The 19,029-nt window shown below is 59.9% G+C and overlaps 2 protein-coding genes across 2 annotated transcripts in view; one reads left to right on the forward strand and one right to left on the reverse strand.

The window, feature by feature from the left end:
• Window positions 1–8,336, reverse strand: part of SYDE1 (synapse defective Rho GTPase homolog 1) — a 28,779-nt gene extending 20,443 nt beyond the window's left edge. The window contains 2 exon segments of the mRNA XM_048930069.1: window positions 807–2,121; window positions 7,305–8,336. Coding sequence (XP_048786026.1) covers window positions 807–894 — 88 coding nt within the window. The 5' untranslated portion in view covers window positions 895–2,121; window positions 7,305–8,336.
• Window positions 8,337–13,908: 5,572 nt separating this feature from the next.
• Window positions 13,909–15,030, forward strand: LOC125686292 (proline-rich protein 2-like). The gene has a single exon (XM_048930071.1). The coding sequence runs from the start codon at window positions 13,909–13,911 to the stop codon at window positions 15,028–15,030; it is 1,122 nt and encodes a 373-aa protein (XP_048786028.1).
• The last annotated feature ends 3,999 nt before the right edge of the window (window positions 15,031–19,029 follow it).

A 19,029-nucleotide genomic window follows, 5' to 3' on the forward strand; every position in this document is an offset into this window, starting at 1 on the left:
GGATTTTAGGGTGACAGCAGGGTGCCTTACAGAGGGACCGGAGGGACCTGGAGGTGATGGGGTTCCCTGTGGGACAGGAGGGACATTAGGGTGACACTGGGGTCACTTATGGGGGGACAGGAGGGACGTGGGACTGATGGGGTCCCTGTGGGGACAGGAGAAACATTAGGGTGACAGTGGGATCCCTTGCAAAAGGACAGGGGAGACATTAGGGTGACAGTGGGGTCCCTTATGGAGGGACAGGAGGGATTTTAGGGTGACACTGGGGTCCATTATAGAGGGACAGGAAGGAACTGGAGGTGATGGGGCTCCCTGTGGGGACAGGAGGGACATTAGGGTGACACTGGGGTCCATTATGGAGGGACAGGAGGGACCTGGGACTGATGGGGTCCCTGTGGGGACAGGAGAAACATTAGGGTGACACTGGGGTCCCTTCTAGAGGGACAGAAGGGATTTTAGGGAGACACTGGGGTCCCTTATGGAGGGACAGAAGGGACCTGGAGGGGATGGGGTTCCCTGTGGGGACAGAAGGCATTTTAGGGTGACAGTGGGGTCCCTTATAGAGGGACAGAAGGAACCTGGAGGTGGTGGGGTCCCTGTGGGGACAGGAGAATCATTAGGGTGACACTGGGGTCCCTTATAGAGAGACAGGAGGAACCTGGAGGTGCTGGTGTTCCCTGTGGAGACAGGAGGGACGTTAGGGTGACAGTGGCGTCCCTTATAGAGGGACAGAAGGGGCCTGGATGCGCTGGGGCTCCCTATGGCACAGTGGGACCCCCGGCTGCCCCCCGTCCCTCAGCCCGCACCTCTCTCTTTACCGTCTGATTTCTTCCTCCGCGGTCGATCGCGGCCCCGTAACCGAGAAAAGGTCCTCCGCAGCAGCGGCTCCGCCATGGCCGGGGCCTCAGCTGGGCCTGGGCCGGTCCGGTTCCGTCCTCTCAGCTGGGCCTGGGCCGGTCCGGTTCCGTCCCTTCAGCTGGGCCTGGTCCGGTTCTGTCCCCTCAGCCGGGCCTGGGCCGGTCCGGTTCCGTCCCCTCAGCTGGGCCTGGGCCTGGGCCGGTTCCGTCCCCTCAGCTGGGCCTGGGCCTGGGCCGGTTCCGTCCCCTCAGCCGGGCCTGGGCCGGTCCGGTTCTGTCCTCTCAGCTGGGCCTGGTCCTGGTCCGGTTCTGTCCTCTCAGCTGGGCCTGGGCCTGGTCCGGTTCCGTCCTCTCAGCTGGGCCTGGGCCTGGTCCGGTTCTGTCTTCTCAGCTGGGCCTGGGCCGGTCCGGTTCCGTCCTCTCAGCTGGGCCTGGGCCGGTCTGGTTCCGTCCCTTCAGCTGGGCCCGGGCTGGTCTGGTTCTGTCCCCTCAGCTGGGCCTGGGCCTGGGCCGGTTCCGTCCTCTCAGCTGGGCCTGGGCCTGGTCCGGTTCTGTCCTCTCAGCTGGGCCTGGGCCTGGTCCGGTTCCGTCCCCTCAGCCCGGTTCTTTGAGTCTCTCCCCTCAGCCAGGCCCGCTTCGATGCCCTCAGCCCAGTTCTGTCCCTTTGGGCCCGGTTCTCTTTCCCCTCGGCTGGGCCCAGTCCCCTCAGCCCGGTTCTGTCCTCTCGGCCCAGTTCCGTCTCCTCAGCTGGGTCCCCTCAGCCCGGTTCTGTCTCCTCGGCCCAGTTCTCTCTCTTTGGCCCGGTTCTGTTTCCTCGGCCCCGGTTCTGCCTCTTCAGCCCAGTTCTGCCCTCTTGGCTCAGTTCTGTCCCCTCGGCCCGGTTCCCCTCCCCTCGGGCCGCGTCCCCTCGGCCCGGTTCCGCCCTCGGCCCGGCTCCGTCTCCTCAGCTCTCGGCCCGGTTCCTTCCCCTCAGCCGCGTCCCCTCGGCCCGGTTCCGTCCCTCAGCCCGGCTCCGCCGCCGGCAGCCCGTTCCCGTCCGTTCCCGTCCGTTTCCGTCCGTTTCGGTCCGTTTCTCCCCCCGGTCGATCCCGGTTCTCTTCTCTCAGCCCGGTTCCGTCCCGTCGGCCCGGTTCCGTTTCGGGCCCGGTTCGATCAGCTCAGCGGCCCGGCGGGGCCGCGCAGCCTGAGGGCCGCCATCCCGCGCCATGCATTCCTGGGATGCCGCCGGGAGCGGCGGGCCGGAACCCAGAGAGAGCGGCGCGGCCTGCAGGGAGCAGCGGGAAAAGGGGGGGAAAGGGGGAAAAAGGGGGAGAAAAAGGGGGGAAAAGAAGGGGGAGAAAAAGGGGAAAAGGGAGAGAAAAAGGGGGAGAAAGGGGGGGAAGATGGGGAGAAAGGGGGGGGGGGGGGGGGGGGGGAGGGGGGAGAAAAAGGGGGGAAAAGGAGGAAAAGGGGGAGAAAAAGGGGGGGAAAAGAAGGGGGAGAAAAAGGGGGGGGGGGAAAGGGAGAAAAAGGGGGAAAAAGGGGGAAAAAGGGGGGAAAAAAAGGGGAGAAGGGGGAGAAAAAAGGGAGAAAAAAGGGGGAAAATGAGGAGAAAAAGGGGGAGAAAAAAGGGGAGAAAAGAAGGGGGAGAAAAAGGAGGAGAAAAAGAGGGAAAAAAGGGGGGAAAAGGGGGAGAAAAAGGGAGAAAAAGGGGGAAAAGAAGAGAAAAAGGGGGGAAAAAGGGGGGAAAGGGAGAGAAGAAGGGGTAGAAAAAGGGAGAAAAGGGGGAAAAAGGGGGAGAAAAAGGGGGGGAAAGGGGGAGAAAAAGGGGGAAGATGGGGAGAAAGGGGGGAAAAAGGGGGAGGAAAAGGGAGAAAAGGGGGGGAAAAAGGGGAAAAAGGGGGGGAAAGGGGGAAAAGGAGGAAAAGGGGGAGAAAAAGGGGGAAGATGGGGAGAAAGGGAAAAAAAGGGGGGGAAAAGGGGGAGAAAAAGGGGAAGAAAGGAGGAGAAAAGGGGGGAAAAAGGGGGGAAAAGGGGAAAAGGGGGAAGAAAAAGAGGGAGAAAAAAGGGGGGAAAATGAGGAGAAAAAGGGGGAGAAAAAAGGGGGAAAAGGGGGAGAAAAAGGGGGAAAAAGGGGGAAAAAGGAGGGAAAAGAAGAGGGAAAAAGGGGGGGGAAGGAGGAAAAGGGGGGAAAAGGGGGAGAAAAAGGGGAAAAAACCCTGAGCCGAAAGCGAGAGAAGCCCAAAAATCGTGGGGGGGGGGGGGGGGGAGCAGGGGGGAGGGGATGCTTTTGGGGGTTGAGTGGGGGGGTCTGGGGAGGGGGGCTGAGGGTGTAAAGGGGGGATTTGGGGGATCTGGGGGGGATTGGGGGGGATTTGGGGGGGATTTGGGGACCTGGGGATGTTCTTGGGGGTGTAGAGGGGGGATTTGGTGAACTGAGGGATGTTTGGGGGGATTTGGGGGGGTCTTTGGGGGGCCTGGGGGTGTTTTTGGGGTGGTTAGAGGGGGATTTGGGGGATCTGGGGGGAATTTGGGGGGCTCTGGGGGTATTTTTGGGGGTGTAGAGGGGGGATTTGGGGGCCTGGGGGGGATTTGGGGGAGGTCTTTGGGATCTGAGGGTGTTTTTGAGGGCTTAAAAGGGGGATTTGGGGGCTCTGGGGGGTCTTCGGGGGGTTTTGGGGGAATTTGGGGGGATCTGGGGGGTCTTTGGGGTTCTGGGGGTGTTTTGGGGGTGTTTAGTGGGGGATTTGGGGGCTCTGGGGGTGTTTTGAGGGCTTAGAGGGGGGATTTGGGGAACTGGGGGGTCATTGGGGGGGGATCTGGGGGGAATTTGGGGGCTCTGAGGTTGTTTTTGGGGGTGTAGAGGGGGGATTTGGGACCTGGGGTGTTTTTGGGTATTTAGTGGGGGATTTGGGGGGGGTCCTTAGTGGGATTTGGGGGGGGATTTGGGGGTCTGGGGGTGTTTTTGGGGTGTTTAATGGGGGATTTGGGGGATCTGGGGGATCCTTGGTGGGATTTGGGGTGGATTTGGGGGTCTGGGGGTGTTTTTGAGGGCGTAGAGGAGGGATTTGGGGAACTGGGGGGTCATTGGGGGGGGATCTGGGGGGAATTTGGGGGCTCTGAGGTTGTTTTTGGGGGTGTAGAGGGGGGATTTGGGGACCTGGGGGTGTTTTTGGGTATTTAGTGGGGGATTTGGGGGGGGTCCTTAGTGGGATTTGGGGGGGATTTGGGGGTCTGGGGGTGTTTTTGGGGTGTTTAATGGGGGATTTGGGGGATCTGGGGGATCCTTGGTGGGATTTGGGGTGGATTTGGGGTCTGGGGGTGTTTTTGAGGGCGTAGAGGAGGGATTTGGGGAACTGGGGGGTCATTGGGGGGGGATCTGGGGGGAATTTGGGGTCTAGGGGTGTTTTTGAGGGTGTGTGGGGGGGACTTAGGGGATCTGGGGGCATTGGGGGGGAATTTCGGGGGTCTGGGGGTGATTTTTGGGTGTTTAATGGGGGATTTGGGGGCCTGGGGGGTCCGTGGGGGGATCTGGGGGGTCTTTGGGGACCTGGGGGTGTTTGGGGGATTTGGGGTGGATTTGGGGGTCTGGGGGTGTTTTTGAGGGCTTAGAGGGGGGACTTGGGGATCTGGGGGGGGATTGGGGGGGATTGGGGGGGAATTTGCGGGTCTGGGGGTGTTTATGAGGGTGTAAAGGGGGGATTTGGGGGATCTGGGGGGGATTGGGGGCATTTGGGGACCTGGGGATGTTTTTGGGGGTGTAGAGGGGGGATTTGGTGAACTGAGGGATGTTTGGGGGGATTTGGGGGGGGTCTTTGGGGGGTCTGGGGGTGTTTTTGGGGTGGTTAGAGGGGGATTTGGGGGATCTGGGGGGAATTTGGGGGCTCTGGGGGTATTTTTGGGGGTGGTAGAGGGGGGATTCGGGGGCCTGGGGGGGATTTGGGGAGGTCTTTGGGGATCTGAGGGTGTTTTTGAGGGCTTAAAAGGGGGATTTGGGGGCTCTGGGGGGTCTTTGGGGGGGGTTGGGGGGAATATGGGGGGATCTGGGGGGTCTTTGGGGTTCTGGGGGTGTTTTGGGGGTGTTTAGTGGGGGATTTGGGGGATCTGGGGGGGGTCCTTAGTGGGATTTGGGGGGGGATTTGGGGGCTCTGGGGGTGTTTTTGGGGTGTTTAGTGGGGGATTGGGGGGATCTGAGGGGTCCTTTGGGGATCTGGGGGGAATTTTGGGGCTCTGAGGTTGTTTTTGGGGGTTTAGAGGGGGGATTTGGGGACCTGGGGGTGTTTTTGGGGGGGATTTGGGATGGGAATTTGGGGGTCTGGGGGTGTTCAGTGGAGGATTTGGGGGGATCTGAGGGGCATTTGGTGGGATGTGGGGGGAATTTGGGGGCTCTGGGGGTATTTTTGGGGGTGTAGAGGGGGGATTTGGGGATCTGGGGGGTCTTTGGGGGGATTTGGGGGGAATTTGGGGGAATCTGGGGGGTCTTTGAGGCTCTGGGGGTGTTTTTGGGGGTGTTTAATGGGGGATTTGGGGGCCTGGGGGGTCCGTGGGGGGATCTGGGGGGTCTTTGGGGACCTGGGGGGTGTTTGGGGGGATTTGGGTGGATTTGGGGGTCTGGGGGTGTTTTTGAGGGCTTAGAGGGGGGATTTGGGGACCTGGGGGGTCCTTGGGGGGGATCTGGGGGGAATTTGGGGGTCTGGGGGTGTTTATGAGGGCTTAAAAGGGGGATTTGGGGGATCTGGGGGCTCTTCGGGGGGGTTTGGGGGGTCTTTGGGGGTCTGGGGGTGTTTTGGGGATGTTTAGTGGGGGATTTGGGGGATCTGAGGGGTCCTTGGGGGGGTCTGGGGGGAGTTTTGGGGCTCTGGGGTGTCTTTGGGGGGTGTAGAGGGGGGACTTGGGGATCTGGGGGTCTTTGGGGGGGATTTGGGATGGGAATTTGGGGGTCTGGGGGTCTTTGGGGCTCTGGGGGTGTTTTTGGGTGGTTAGTGGGGGATTTGGGGATCTGGGGGGTCTTTGGGGGGGATTTGAGGGTCTGGGGGTGATTTTGGAGGGTGTAGCGGGGGGATTTGGGGACCTGGGGGTGTTTTGGGGTATTTAGTGGGGGATTTGGGGGGATCTGAGGGGAGTTTGGTGGGATGTGGGGGGGATTTGGGGCTCTGGGGGTGTTTTTGAGGGTGTAAAGGGGGGATTTGGGGGGGACCTGGGGGGTCTTTGGGGGTCTGGGGGTGTTTTTTGGGTGTTTAATGGGGGATTTGGGGACCTGGGGGGTCATTGGGGGGGATCTGGGGGGAATTTGGGGGCTCTGAGGTTGTTTTTGGGGGGTTTAGTGGGGGATTTGGGGGATCTGAGCTGTCCTTGGGGGGGATTTGGGATGGGAATTTGGGGGTCTGGGGGTGTTTTTGAGGGCTTTGAGGGGGGATTTGGGGATCTGGGGGCGATTTTGGAGGGTGTAGGGGGGGGTTGGGGTACAGAAGCGTGTCTGGGGGGATTGGGGGGAGTTTGGGGGTCTGGGGGTGTTTTTGGGGGGCATAGAGGAGGGATTTGGGGAACTGGGGGGGTCCTTGGGGGGGGATCTGGGGGGAATTTGGGGGTCTGGGGTGTTTTTGAGGGTGTAGGGGGGGACTTGGGGGATCTGGGGGGGATTGGGGGGGATCTGGAGGGCCATTGGGGGTCTGGGGGTGTTTTTGGGGTGTTTAATGGGGGATTTGGGGATCTGGGGGGTCCTTGGTGGGATTTGGGGTGGATTTGGGGGTCTGGGGGTGTTTTTGAGGGTGTAGAGGGGGGATTTGGGGGGGACCTGGGGGGTCTTTCGGGGTCTGGGGTGTTTTGGGGTGTTTAGTGGGGGATTTGGGGGCAATTTAAGTGTCTGGGGGTGTTTTTTGACGACTTAGACAGGGGATTTGGGGTCTGGGGGGGGTTGAGGGCTTAGAGGGGGGATTTGGGGGATCTGGGGGGGGATTTGGGGGGATTGGGGGGAATTTGGGGGTCTGGGGGTATTATTGGGTGTTTAGTGGGGAATTTGGGGGGGTCTTTGGGGATTGGGGGGCAATTAAGAGTCTGGGGGTGTTTTTTGATGACTCAGACAGGGGATTTGGGGGCCTGGGGGTGCTTGGGGGAATTTGGGGGGGGGGGTCTTTGGGGGTCTGGGGGTGTTTTTGAGGGTGTAAAGGGGGGATTTGGGGACCTGGGGGGTCATTGAGGGGGATCTGGGGGGAATTTGGGGCTCTGGGGGTGTTTCTGGGGGTGTAGAGGGGGGATTTGGGGACCTGGGGGTGTTTTTGGGTATTTAGTGGGGGATTTGGGGGATCTGGGGGGGGTCCTTAGTGGGATTTGGGGGGGATTTGGGGGCTCTGGGGGTGTTTTTGAGGGTGTAGAGGGGGGATTTGGGGGATCTGAGGGGTCCTTTGGGGATCTGGGGGGAATTTGGGGCTCTGGGGTGTTTTTGGGGGGGTTGGGGAGGTCTTTGGGGACCTGGGCTACTGAAGAACAACAAAACAACCATCAGGGAGACCGAGCTGCCAGGATTGAGGTGGCTCAAATAGACCTGGGGTGGCAGAACAAGGGTGAATTATTTCCGGCTCCGTGGGCCCATGAGACCTCAGGTCATCAAGGGAGAGATTTCTATGTTAGAAATGGGCCGGAGGGGTGGACTGAGCTACGGATGCCATTGCACAGGTTATTCGTAACTGTGAAACGTGTGCCATCATCAAACAAGCCAAGAGATGAAACCTCTGTGGGAGGAAGGGCAGAAGTACAAACGTGGGGAGGCACGGCAGGTTGATGCTGTCACCTTGCCACCATCTCGCAATGCTCACTATGGTGGAGGCAACCACTGGGTGGCTGGAAACCTATGCAGTGCCCCATGCTACCACCCAAAATGCCATATTAAGGCTTGAGAAACAAGTGCTGCGGCGACACGGCAGCCTGGAAAGGATGGAGTCGGATCTCATGGCACTCATTTCAAAGGTTCTCTTGTAAATCTTGTCATCTGCAGACAATGGAAGAAGAGGAGGTGATGAGGAGCAGTCAGCACAGGTTCAGCAGGGGGAGGTGGTGCTTGGCCAACCTGGTGGCCTTCTATGCTGTTGTCTCTGGCTGGGTGGATGGGGGCAGAGCAGTGGATGCGGCCTACCTTGATTTCAGCAAGGCTTTTGATGCTGTCCCCCATGACGTCCTTATAACAAAGCTGAGCAAGTGTGGGATGGATGAGTGGACAGTGAGGTGAGTTGAGAACTGGCAGAGCACAGAGGGTCGATGTTGGTGGTGCAGGGTCTGGTTGGAGGCCTGTAAGCAGCGGTGTTCCTCAGGGGTCGGTGCTGGGTCCTTGTTCAACATCTCCATCAATGACCTTGTCCCTCTCTACTCGGCTCTTGTGAGGCCCCATCTGGAGTCCTGTGTCCAGGTGTGGAGCCCTCAGTACAAGAAAGACATGGAGATTGTGGAAAGGGTCCAGAGGAGGGCGACTAAGATGATGAGGGGGCTGTATAGGGGGCAATAAGGGGGGATGGGGGGCACTGGGGTCGTTATAGGGGGCTGTGAGGGGGCTGGGGGGGCATTAGGGTGGTTATAGGGGGCGGTGAGGGGGGAATGGGGTGGGTATGGGGGGGTGGGGGGCAATGGGGGGGGCAATGGGGTCGTTATAGGGGGCAATGAGGGGGGGAATGGGGTCGTTATAGGGGGCAGTGAGGGGGAATGGGGTCGGTATGGGGGATGGGGGGATTTGGAAAGGGTCCAGAGGAGGGCGACTAAGATGATGAGGGGGCTGGAGCAGCTCCCCTATGAGGACAGGCTGAGGGAGTTGGGCTTTGTTCAGCCTGGAGAAGAGAAGGCTGCGGGGTGACCTCATGGCAGCCTATCAATACCTGAAGGGAACCTACAGCCAGGAGGGGAGTAAACTCTTCCAAAGGGCTGACAACAGCAGGACGAGGGGAAATGGATCCAAGTTGAAGGAGGGAAGATTGAGGTTGGATGTTAGGGGGAAGTTCTTTACTAGGAGAGTGGTTGGGCCCTGGAACGGGCTGCCCAGGGAGGTTGTGGATGCCCCGTCCTTGGACGTGTTTAAGGCCAGGTTGGACGGGGTCCTGGGCAACCTGATCTGAATGTGGATGTTTGGTGGCCCTGCCAGGCAGGGGGTTGGAACTGCATGATCCTTGGGGTCCCTTCCAACCTGGGTGATTCTGTGATTCTGTGACCTTGATGAGGGGATAATGGCCACCCTCAGCAAGTTTGTGATGATACCAAGTTGGGAGGATTGGCTGAAGGCTGTGCTGCTATTCAGCAAGAGCTGGACAGGATGAGAGCTGGGCAGCAAGAAACCAGATGAGGTTTAACAACAGCAAGTGTGGAGTCTTGCATCTGGGGAGGAATAATTGCATGCAGCGGAACAGGATGGGGATGAGCTGCTGGAGGGGAGCTGTGCACAGAGGGACCTGGGTGTCCTGGTGGATGACAGGCTGCCATGAGCCAGCAGTGTGCCCTTGTGGCCAAAAGGCCAATGGCATCCTGGGCTGCATTGCACAGAGCCGTGGCCAGCAGGTCAAAGGAGGCGATCCTCCCCCTCTGCTCTGCCCTGTGAGGCCTCATCTGGAGCTCTGCGTCCAGTTCACAGATCACAGAATCACAGAATCAGCCGGGTTGGAAGGGACCCCAAGGATCATGCAGTTCCAACCCCCTGCCTGGCAGGGCCACCAAACATCCACATTCAGATCAGGTTGCCCAGGACCCCGTCCAACCTGTCCCTATGTGTCCCTATGGCAGCCCTGTGTGCCCCTATGGGGTCCCTATGTGTCCCTATGGCAGCCCTGTGTGCCCCTATGGGGTCCCTATGTGTCCCTATGGCAGCCCTGTGTGCCCCTATGGGGTCCCTATGTGTCCCTATGGCAGCCCTGTGTGCCCCTATGGGGTCTCTGTGTCCCTATGGCAGCCCTGTGTGCCCCTATGGGGTCCCTATGTGTCCCTATGGCAGCCCTGTGTGCCCCTATGGGGTCCTCATGTGCCCCAATGGTGACCTTATGTGTCCCAATAGCATCCTTTTATGTCCCTATGGTGTCCTCATGTGTCCCTATGGTGTCCCAATGTGTCCCCATAGCATCCTTATATGTCCCTATGGTGTCCTCATGCTCCCCTATGGCTCCTCATGTGTCCCTATGGCATCCTTGCGTGCCCCTACGGCTCCTCATGTGTCCATATGGCGACCTTACGTGTCCCTATGGCAGCCCTGTGTGCCCCTATGAATCACAGAATCACAGAATCACCCGGGTTGGAAGGGACCCCAAGGATCATGCAGCTCCAACCCCCCTGCCTGGCAGGGCCACCAAACATCCACATTCAGATCTATGTGTCCCTATGTGTCCCTACGTGTCTCTATATGTCCCAATGTGTCCCCTGTATGTCCCTAAGTGTCCCCAATGTGTCTCTATGTGTCCCTATCTGTCCCTATGTGTCACTGTATGTCCCTATCTGTCCCTACATGTCCCTATGTGTCCCTATATGTCTCTGTATGTCCCTATGTCTCCCTATCTGTCCCTATATGTCTCTGTATGTCCCTATGTGTCCCTACATGTCCCTATCACAGAATCACAGAATCACAGAATCCCCCGGGTTGGAAGGGACCCCAAGGATCATGCAGTTCCAACCCCCTGCCTGGCAGGGCCACCAAACATCCACATTCAGATCAGGTTGCCCAGGACCCCGTCCAACCTGGCCTTAAACACGTCCAAGGACGGGGCATCCACAACCTCCCTGGGCAGCCCGTTCCAGGGCCCAACCGCTCTCCTAGTAAAGAACTTCCCCCCCTAAATGGGACCCATAGAGACACGTTGTGACCCATAGAGACACACTGGGACCCATAGAGACCCATAGAGACCCATTGGGACCCATAAAGACACATTGAGACCCATAGAGACACATTGAGACCCACTGGGACCCATAGAGACACATTGAGACCCATAGAGACACATTTTGGCACATTGGGACACATGGAGGCCCATTGGAGCATATAGAGGCACATTGGGAACCATAGAGACACGTTGGGACCTATAGGGACACATTGGGACCCATAGAGACACAATGCGACCCATAGAGACACACTGAGACCCATTGGGACCCACAGAGACACGATGGGACCCATAGAGACTCATTGGGACCCATAGAGACACATTGAGACCCATAGAGACACATTGAGGCCCACTGGGACACATAGAGGCACATTGGGACCCATAGAGACATGTTGGGACCCATAGAGACACATTGGGACCCATAGAGACACATTGAGGCCCACTGGGACACATAGAGGCACATTGGGACCAATAGAGACACATTGGGACCCATAGAGACACATTTTGGCACATTGGGACCCATAGAGACACTTTGAGCCCCATAGAATCACAGAATCACAGAATCCCCCGGGTTGGAAGGGACCCCAAGGATCATGCAGTTCCAACCCCCTGCCTGGCAGGGCCACCAAACATCCACATTCAGATCAGGTTGCCCAGGACCCCGTCCAACCTGGCCTTGAACCAAGGACGGGGCATCCACAACCTCCCTGGGCAGAGCTCATGGGGGCATTGGATGCTATAGGATCCCATAGGTGACCCCCACTGCCATGGGGTCCCCAAACCCCACTGTGGATGGGTGCTCTAGGATCCCATGGGTGCCTCCCACCGCCATGGGGTGCCCTGTATCCCATGGGGTCCCCTGTATCCCACAGAGATGGATGCTCTAGGATCCCATAGGGGGCACCGGGTGCCATAGGGTGCTATGGGGTCCTGCCTGGGGATGGGTGCTCTAGGATCCCATAGGTGACCCCCACTGCCATGGGGTCCCCAAACCCCACTGTGGATGGGTGCTCTAGGATCCCATAGGGGTCACTGGGTGCCATGGGGTCCCCTGTATCCCACAGAGATGGATGCTCTAGGATCCCACAGGGGTCACTGGGTGCCATGGGGGTCCCCTGTATCCCACTGTGGATGGATGCTCTAGGATCCCATAGGGGGCACTGGGTGCCATAGGGTGCTATGGGGTCCTGCCTGGGGATGGGTGCTCTAGGATCCCATAGGTGCCCCCCACCACCATGGGGTGCCCTGTATCCCAACAGGATGGATCCTATAGCATCCCATAGGTGCCATTGGGTGCCATGGGGTCCCATGACATTAGGGTTAGAACTTCCCCCTAACATCCAACCTAAGCCCAACTCCCTCAGCCTGTCCTCATAGGGGAGCTGCTCCAGCCCCCTCATCATCTTAGTCGCCCTCCTCTGGACCCTTTCCAAATCCCACCATCCCCCATACCGACCCCATTCCCCCCTCACTGCCCCCTATAACGACCCCATCCCCCCCCCACTGCCCCCCTATAACGACCCCATTGCCCCCCCATTGCCCCTATAACGACCCCATTCCCCCCTCATTGCCCCCTATAACGACCCCATTGCCCCCCATTGCCCCCCACCCCCCCCATACCCACCCCATTCCCCCCTCACTGCCCCCTATAACCACCCTAATGCCCCCCCCAGCCCCCTCATTGCCCCCTATAACGACCCCAGTGCCCCCCATCCCCCCTTATTGCCCCCTATACAGCCCCCTGCTCATCTTAGTCGCCCTCCTCTGGACCCTCTCCAAAACCTCAATGTCTTTCTTGTACTGAGGGCTCCACACCTGGACACAGGACTCCAGGTGGGGCCTCAGAGCCGAGTAGAGAGGGACGATCACCTCCCTGTCCCTGCTGGCCACCCCTCTCCTGATGGAGCCCAGGATCCCATTTGCCTTTCGAGCTGCGCACTGCTGGCTCATATTCAGTCTCTCGTCCATCAGGACCCCCAGCTCCTTCTCTGCTGAGCTGCTCTCCAGGCCCAACTCCTCCCAGCCTCTACAGGTGCCTGGGGTTCCTCCGGCCCAAATGCAAACCCTGCACTTTGCCGTAGAAGATCTGGCCTGTGACAAAACAGCTCCAGCTGGGTGTGGGAAAATGGGGGAACGATGCCATCGTATCCTGTGAGAAACAGGGTGCAGATGGGCAGCACTGCTCCCTCTTATCTGCTGGCAAGGCCAGGAAGATGGGAACCAAGGAGTTTCTGCTGAGATCCCAGAGCCAGAAGCTGCCACTCAAAGGAGAGCTGACTCGACCACTTTGGATTTGAGCTGTCACTCCAAAAACAGCTGACTTCACCACTTTGAAAGCATTGAAAAGGGGCCATCATCACCATGGTCGTCTCTCGTCGTCCTTCTCACCGTCGTCGTTGTCAACAGGACAACTCTGCCTGACGACCCACCGCTACTGAGGATCAAAGACTGAACCACGAACCTCGCTGGATCCATGCTGCTGACTGCATCCCTCTTGCTGCCTATAAAGACCCCTTGCTTCTTCTTTCCTATCCTTTCTATCGCCCTCCTTCCCTTCCCCATTACCCTCATTCATAACAGTGTCCGTCCTCCCCTTCCCCATTTCCCTGATTAAGATTTGTAATCAACTGCTCGGACCAACATTTGAACCGTTGCTTCTTAATCTCACGCCGGGTGTAGAGATAATAAAAGAACCTCCTCTCTCCCTCCTAGAAATCGGAGCGAGACAATTGTAATCATTGCTTGTTTGTATATCCATATTTTAAGCGTGATGTAACGATGCAGAATTAAAGGGTGGAATGTCAGGGTTCCATGTTTCTATGGTTCCAGCGTTCCACATCCAAGCACCATGCAGCACACGGGGCATTGAAGTGTCGCTGCCCCAACCCCAGGCTCCCATCCCTGCACATGGCAGCAGTGCTGGGCTCTGGCCCTTCCACTGGGGGGGCGCTGTCTGCCTGCCTGGCAGTGGTGCTGCAGGCGCTTTCCTGGCCGTTCCAAGCTGTTCAGGTTTGAATCGGTCCCGGGAACTCTCTCTCTCTCATCTCATTTGATTTATTAATCCCAATTGCAATTAAATTGTATTTATTGTGTTATCTTGTATTCTGGTATTATAGTAAAATCAGTTTTCCTCCATAGATTGTTGCCGCTGCTCTTTTCCTCCCTTCCTTCCTTCCCATTTTTGTGGGACTGGGGTGGGGGGGGAGGGCAGAGGCCTGTTGCCCCTGTCACAGACATGGATGGGCCTGGTCAACTCCGTGACATCCTCCAAGGCCCAACTCACACCGGAAGTCCTCCAAGGCCCAACTCACGCCGGAAGTCCTCCAAGGCCCTACTCCCCATCGGAAGTCCTCCAAGGCCCTACTCCCCACCGGAAGTCCTCCAAGGCCCAACTCACACCGGAAGTCCTCCAAGGCCCTACTCCCCACCGGAAGTCCTCCAAGGCCCAACCCCCCCCCACCGGAAGTCCTCCAAGGCTCAACCCCCGACCGGAAGTCCTCCAAGGCCCAACTCACACCGGAAGTCCTCCAAGGCCTAACCCCCGTCCGGAAGTCCTCCAAGGCCCAACCCCCGACCGGAAGTTCTCCAAGGCCCAACCCCCGACCGGAAGTCCTCCAAGGTTCAACCCCCGACCGGAATTCCTCAACGGCCCAACCCCCCCACCGGAAGTCCTCCAAGGCCCAACTCCCCACCGGAAGTCCTCCAAGGCCCAACTCCCCACTGAAGTCCTCCAAGGCCCAACTCCCCACCGGAATTCCTCCAAGGCCCAACTCCCATCGGAAGTCCTCCAAGGTTCAACCCCCGACCGGAATTCCTCAACGGCCCAACCCCCCCCACCGGAAGTCCTCCAAGGCCCAAGCCCCCACCGGAAGTCCTCCAAGGCCCAACTCACACCGGAAGTCCTCCAAGGCCTAACCCCCATCCGGAAGTCCTCCAAGGCCCAACTCACACCGGAAGTCCTCCAAGGCCCAACCCCCGACCGGAAGTTCTCCAAGGCCCAACCCCCGACCGGAAGTCCCTCCAAGGTTCAACCCCCGACCGGAATTCCTCAACGGCCCAACCCCCCCACCGGAAGTCCTCCAAGGCCCAAGCCCACACCGGAAGTCCTCCAAGGCCCAACTCCCATCGGAAGTCCTCCAAGGCCTAACCCCCGTCCGGAAGTCCTCCAAGGCCCAACTCACACCGGAAGTCCTCCAAGGCCTAACCCCCGTCCGGAAGTCCTCCAAGGCCCAACCCCCGACCTGAAGTTCTCCAAGGCCCAACCCCCGACCGGAAGTCCTCCAAGGCTCAACCCCCGACCGGAATTCCTCAACGGCCCAACCCCCCCACCGGAAGTCCTCCAAGGCCCAACTCCCCACTGAAGTCCTCCAAGGCCCAACTCCCACCGGAAGTCCTCCAAAGCCCCCCACCCCCAAAACTCCTCAGAAACGAACACAAAACGCCCCCAGCCCACAACCGGCCCCGTTTTATTGCCGCCGGGCGGGGCGCCTATTATGGGATGTCGCGGTAGGGCATGGAGAACGGCTGCAGGGCGCCGAAACGGCTGTCGTGCCACAGCAGCTTCTGCTGCACGAACTGCAGGGCCGGAACCGTCAGCACCAGAGCGCGGTGCTTCAGGATGCTGTGAACGTTCAGACCTGCGGGGAAGGGGGGGGAGATGGGGGGTGAAAAACGGAACCCCGGGGGGATGGGGGGGATTTGGGGGGGGGTTGGGGGTCTGGGGGGGGGGTGAGAGGTTTGGAGGGGGGGATTTGGGGGTCTGGGGGGTTTAGAGGGGGATTTGGGGGGATTTGAGGGGGGGCTGGGGGTCTGGGGGGGGTTAGAGGGTGTAGAGGGGGGATTTGAGGGGGATTTGGGGGTCTGGGGGGGTTATAGAGGGTGTAGAGGGGGGGATTTGGGGGGGCTTTGGGGGTCTAGGGGTGTTTGGGGGGATTTGGGGGTCTGGGGGGGCTTTAGAGGGGGGATTTGGGGAGATTTGGGGGGGCTTCGGGGTCTGGGGGTGTTGGGGGGGTTTAGAGGGTGTGGAAGGGGGGATTTGGGGGGGCTTTGGGGGTCTGGGGGTGTTTGGGGGGATTTAGGGGTGTTAGGAGGATTTGGGGGTCTGGGGGGGGTGTAAAGGGGGGGACTGGGGGGGATTTCAGGGGGCTTTGGGGGTCTGGGGGTGTTTGGGGAAGTTTAGAGGGTGTGGAAGGGGGGATTTGGGGGGGGGCTTTGGGGGTCTGGGGGGGGGTGAAAGGTTTGGAGGGGGAGATTTGGGGGTCTGGGGGGGATTAGAGGGTGTAGAGGGGGGATTTGGGGGGGATTTGGGGGTCTGGGGGGGGTTGGGGAGGGTTTAGAGGGTGTAGAAGGGGGGGATTTGGGGGGATTTCAGGGTCTGGGGGGGGTTGTAAGGTTTGGAGGGGGAGATTTGGGGGTCTGGGGGGGATTAGAGGGTGTAGAGGGGGGATTTGGGGGGGATTTGGGGGTCTGGGGGGGGTTGGGGAGGGTTTAGAGGGTGTAGAAGGGGGGGATTTGGGGGGATTTCAGGGTCTGGGGGGGGTTGTAAGGTTTAGAGGGAGGGATTTGGGGGTCTGGGGGCGGGATAGAGGGGGGATTTGGGGGGATCTGAGGGGACTTTGGGGGTGTGGGGGGGGTTTAGAGGGTGTGGAAGGGGGATTTGGGGGGGATTTGAGGGGGGCTTTGGGGGTCTAGGGGTGTTTGGGGGGCTTTAGAGGGGGGATTTGGGGGAGCTTTGGGGGGTCTGGGGGTGTTTGGGGAAGTTTAGAGGGTGTAGCAGGGGGTATTTGGGGGGCTTTGGGGGTCTGGGGGGGTTGTAAGGTTTAGAGGGAGGGATTTGGGGGTCTGGGGGGGGGTTAGAGGGGGATTTGGGGGGATCTGAGGGGGCTTCAGGGTCTGGGGGGGTGTTGGGGGGGTTTAGAGGGTGTGGAAGGGGGGATTTGGGGGGGATTTGAGGGGGGCTTTGGGGGTCCGGAGGTGTTTGGAGGGATTTGGGGGGGGGTTAGAGGGGTGATCTGGGGGGATTTGGGAGTCTGGGGGGGGGTTTAGAGGGTGTGGAAGGGGGATTTGGGGGGATTTCAGGGTCTGGGGGGGGTTGAAAGGTTTAGAGGGGGATTTGGGGGTCTGGGGGGGGTTTAGAGGGTGTGGAAGGAGGGGTCTGAGGGGGGATTTGGGGGTCTGGGGGTGTTTGGGGGGACTTGGGGGGGTTTACAGGGTGTAGATGGGGGGATTTGGGGGGATTTCAGGGTCTGGGGGGGGTTGAAATGTTTAGAGGGGGGGATTTGGGGGAACTTGGGGGCTCTGGGGGGGGAGAGGGGGGGTACAAGGGTTTAGAGGGGGATTTGGGGTCCTGAGGGGTCTTTGGGGGGAGCTGGGGGGGGAATTTGGGGGTCAGGGGGTGTTTTTGAGGGTTTAGAGGGGGGGATTTGGGGGGTCTGGGGGTTTTTGGGGGGGGGTTTAGAGGGGGGATTTGGGGGCATTTGAGGGGACTTTGGAGGGGTTTGAGGGGACATTGAGGGTCTGGGGGCTTTGGGGGGATTTGAGGGGGGCTTTGGGGGTCTGGGGGGTGTTTCTGAGGGGGTAAAGGGGGGTATTTGGGGGTCTGGGGGGGTGCAGAGGGGGGATTTGGGGGGGCTTTGGGGGTGGGTTTAGAGGGTGTAGAGGGGGGGATTTGGGGGTCTGGGGGGTTTAGAAAGGGGATTTGGGGGGATTTGAGGGGGCTTTAGGGGTCTGGGGGGGGGTTGGGGGGGCTTTGGGGGGGGGGTTTAGAGGGTGTAGAAGGGGCAATTTGGGGGGGGTTTGGGGGGTCTAGGGGTGTTTGGGGGGGGTTGGGGGTCTGGGGGGGTTTAGAGGGGAATTTGGGGAGATTTGAGGGGGCTTTGGGGGTCTGGGGGGGTTTGGGGGGGGTTGGGGGGGGGTTTAGAGGATGTAGATGGGGGGGATTTGGGGGTCTGGGGGGGTTTAGAAGGGGGATTTGGGGGGATTTGGGGGGGCTTTAGGGGTCTTAGGGGGTTGGGGGGGTTTAGAGGGAGTGGAAGGGGGGATTTGGGGGGGGGCGTTGGGGGTCTGGGGGGGTTGGGGGGGATTCGGGGGTCAGGGAGGCGGGTTGTAAGGTTTAGGGGGGGGGGATTTGGGGGTCTGGGGAGGGGGCTGTAGAGGGTGTAGAAGGGGGGGATTTGGGGGGGGCTTTGGGGGTCTGGGGGGGGGTTGGGAGGATGTGGGGGTCTCGGGGGGGGGTTAGAGGGTGTAGAGGGGGGGTTTGGGGAGGGGTTGGGGAACTTTGGGGGTCTGGGGGTGTTAGGGGGGATCTGGGGGGGGACTTTGGGGGTCTGGGGGTGTTTAGGAGGATTTGGGGGTCTGGGGGGGTGTAGAGGGGGGGATTGGGGAGATTTGGGGGGGCTTTGGGGGTCTGGGGGTGTTTGGAGGGGTTTGGGGGTCTGGGGGGGTGTGAAAGGTTTGGAGGGAGAGATTTGGGGGTCTGGGGGGGGTTTAGAGGGTGTAGAGGGGGGATTTGGGGGGGATCTGGGGGTCTGGGGGGGGTTTAGAGGGTGTAGAAGGGGGGATTTGGGGGGATTTCAGGGTCTGGGGGGGGGTTGAAAGGTTTAGAGGGAGGGATTTGGGGGTCTGGGGGGGTTTAGAGGGGGATTTGGGGAGATTTGGGGGGGGCTTCGGGGTCTGGGGGGTGTTGGGGGGTTTAGAGGGTGTGGAAGGGGGGATTTGAGGGGGCTTTGGGGGTCTCGGGGGGGGTCATAAGGTTTACAGGGGGGATTTGGGGGTCTGGGGAGGTTTAGAAGGGGGATTTGGGGGGATCTGAGGGGGCTTCGGGGTCTGGGGGGTGTTGGGGGGGTTTAGAGGGTGTGGAAGGGGGATTTGGGGGGGATTTGAGGGGGGCTTTGGGGGTCCGGAGGTGTTTGGAGGGATTTGGGGGGGGTTAAAGGGGTGACCTGGGGGGATTTGGGGGTCTCAGAGGGGGCTTTAGAGGGTGTAGAAGGGGGATTTGGGGGATTTCAGGGTCTGGGGGGGGGTTGAAAGGTTTAGAGGGGGATTTGGGGGACTTTGGGGGTCTGGGGGGGTTGTAGGGTTTAGAGGGAGGGATTTGGGGGTCTGGGGGGTTTAGAGGGGGATTTGGGGGGATCTGAGGGGACTTTGGGGGTGTGGGGGTGTTGGGGGGGTTTAGAGGGTGTGGAAGGGGGGATTTGGGGGGGCTTTGGGGGTCTGGGGGGGTTTGGGGAAGTTTAGAGGGTGTAGAAGGGGGGATTTGGGGGTCTGGGGGTTTAGATGGTGTGGAAGGGGGGATTTGAGGGGGGTTTGGGGGTCTAGGGGGGCTTTAGAGGGGGGATTTGGGGAGATTTGGGGGGGCTTCG

Source organism: Lagopus muta, chromosome 34 (assembly GCF_023343835.1).
Source record: "Lagopus muta isolate bLagMut1 chromosome 34, bLagMut1 primary, whole genome shotgun sequence".
Taxonomy (NCBI): Eukaryota; Metazoa; Chordata; class Aves; order Galliformes; family Phasianidae; genus Lagopus; species Lagopus muta.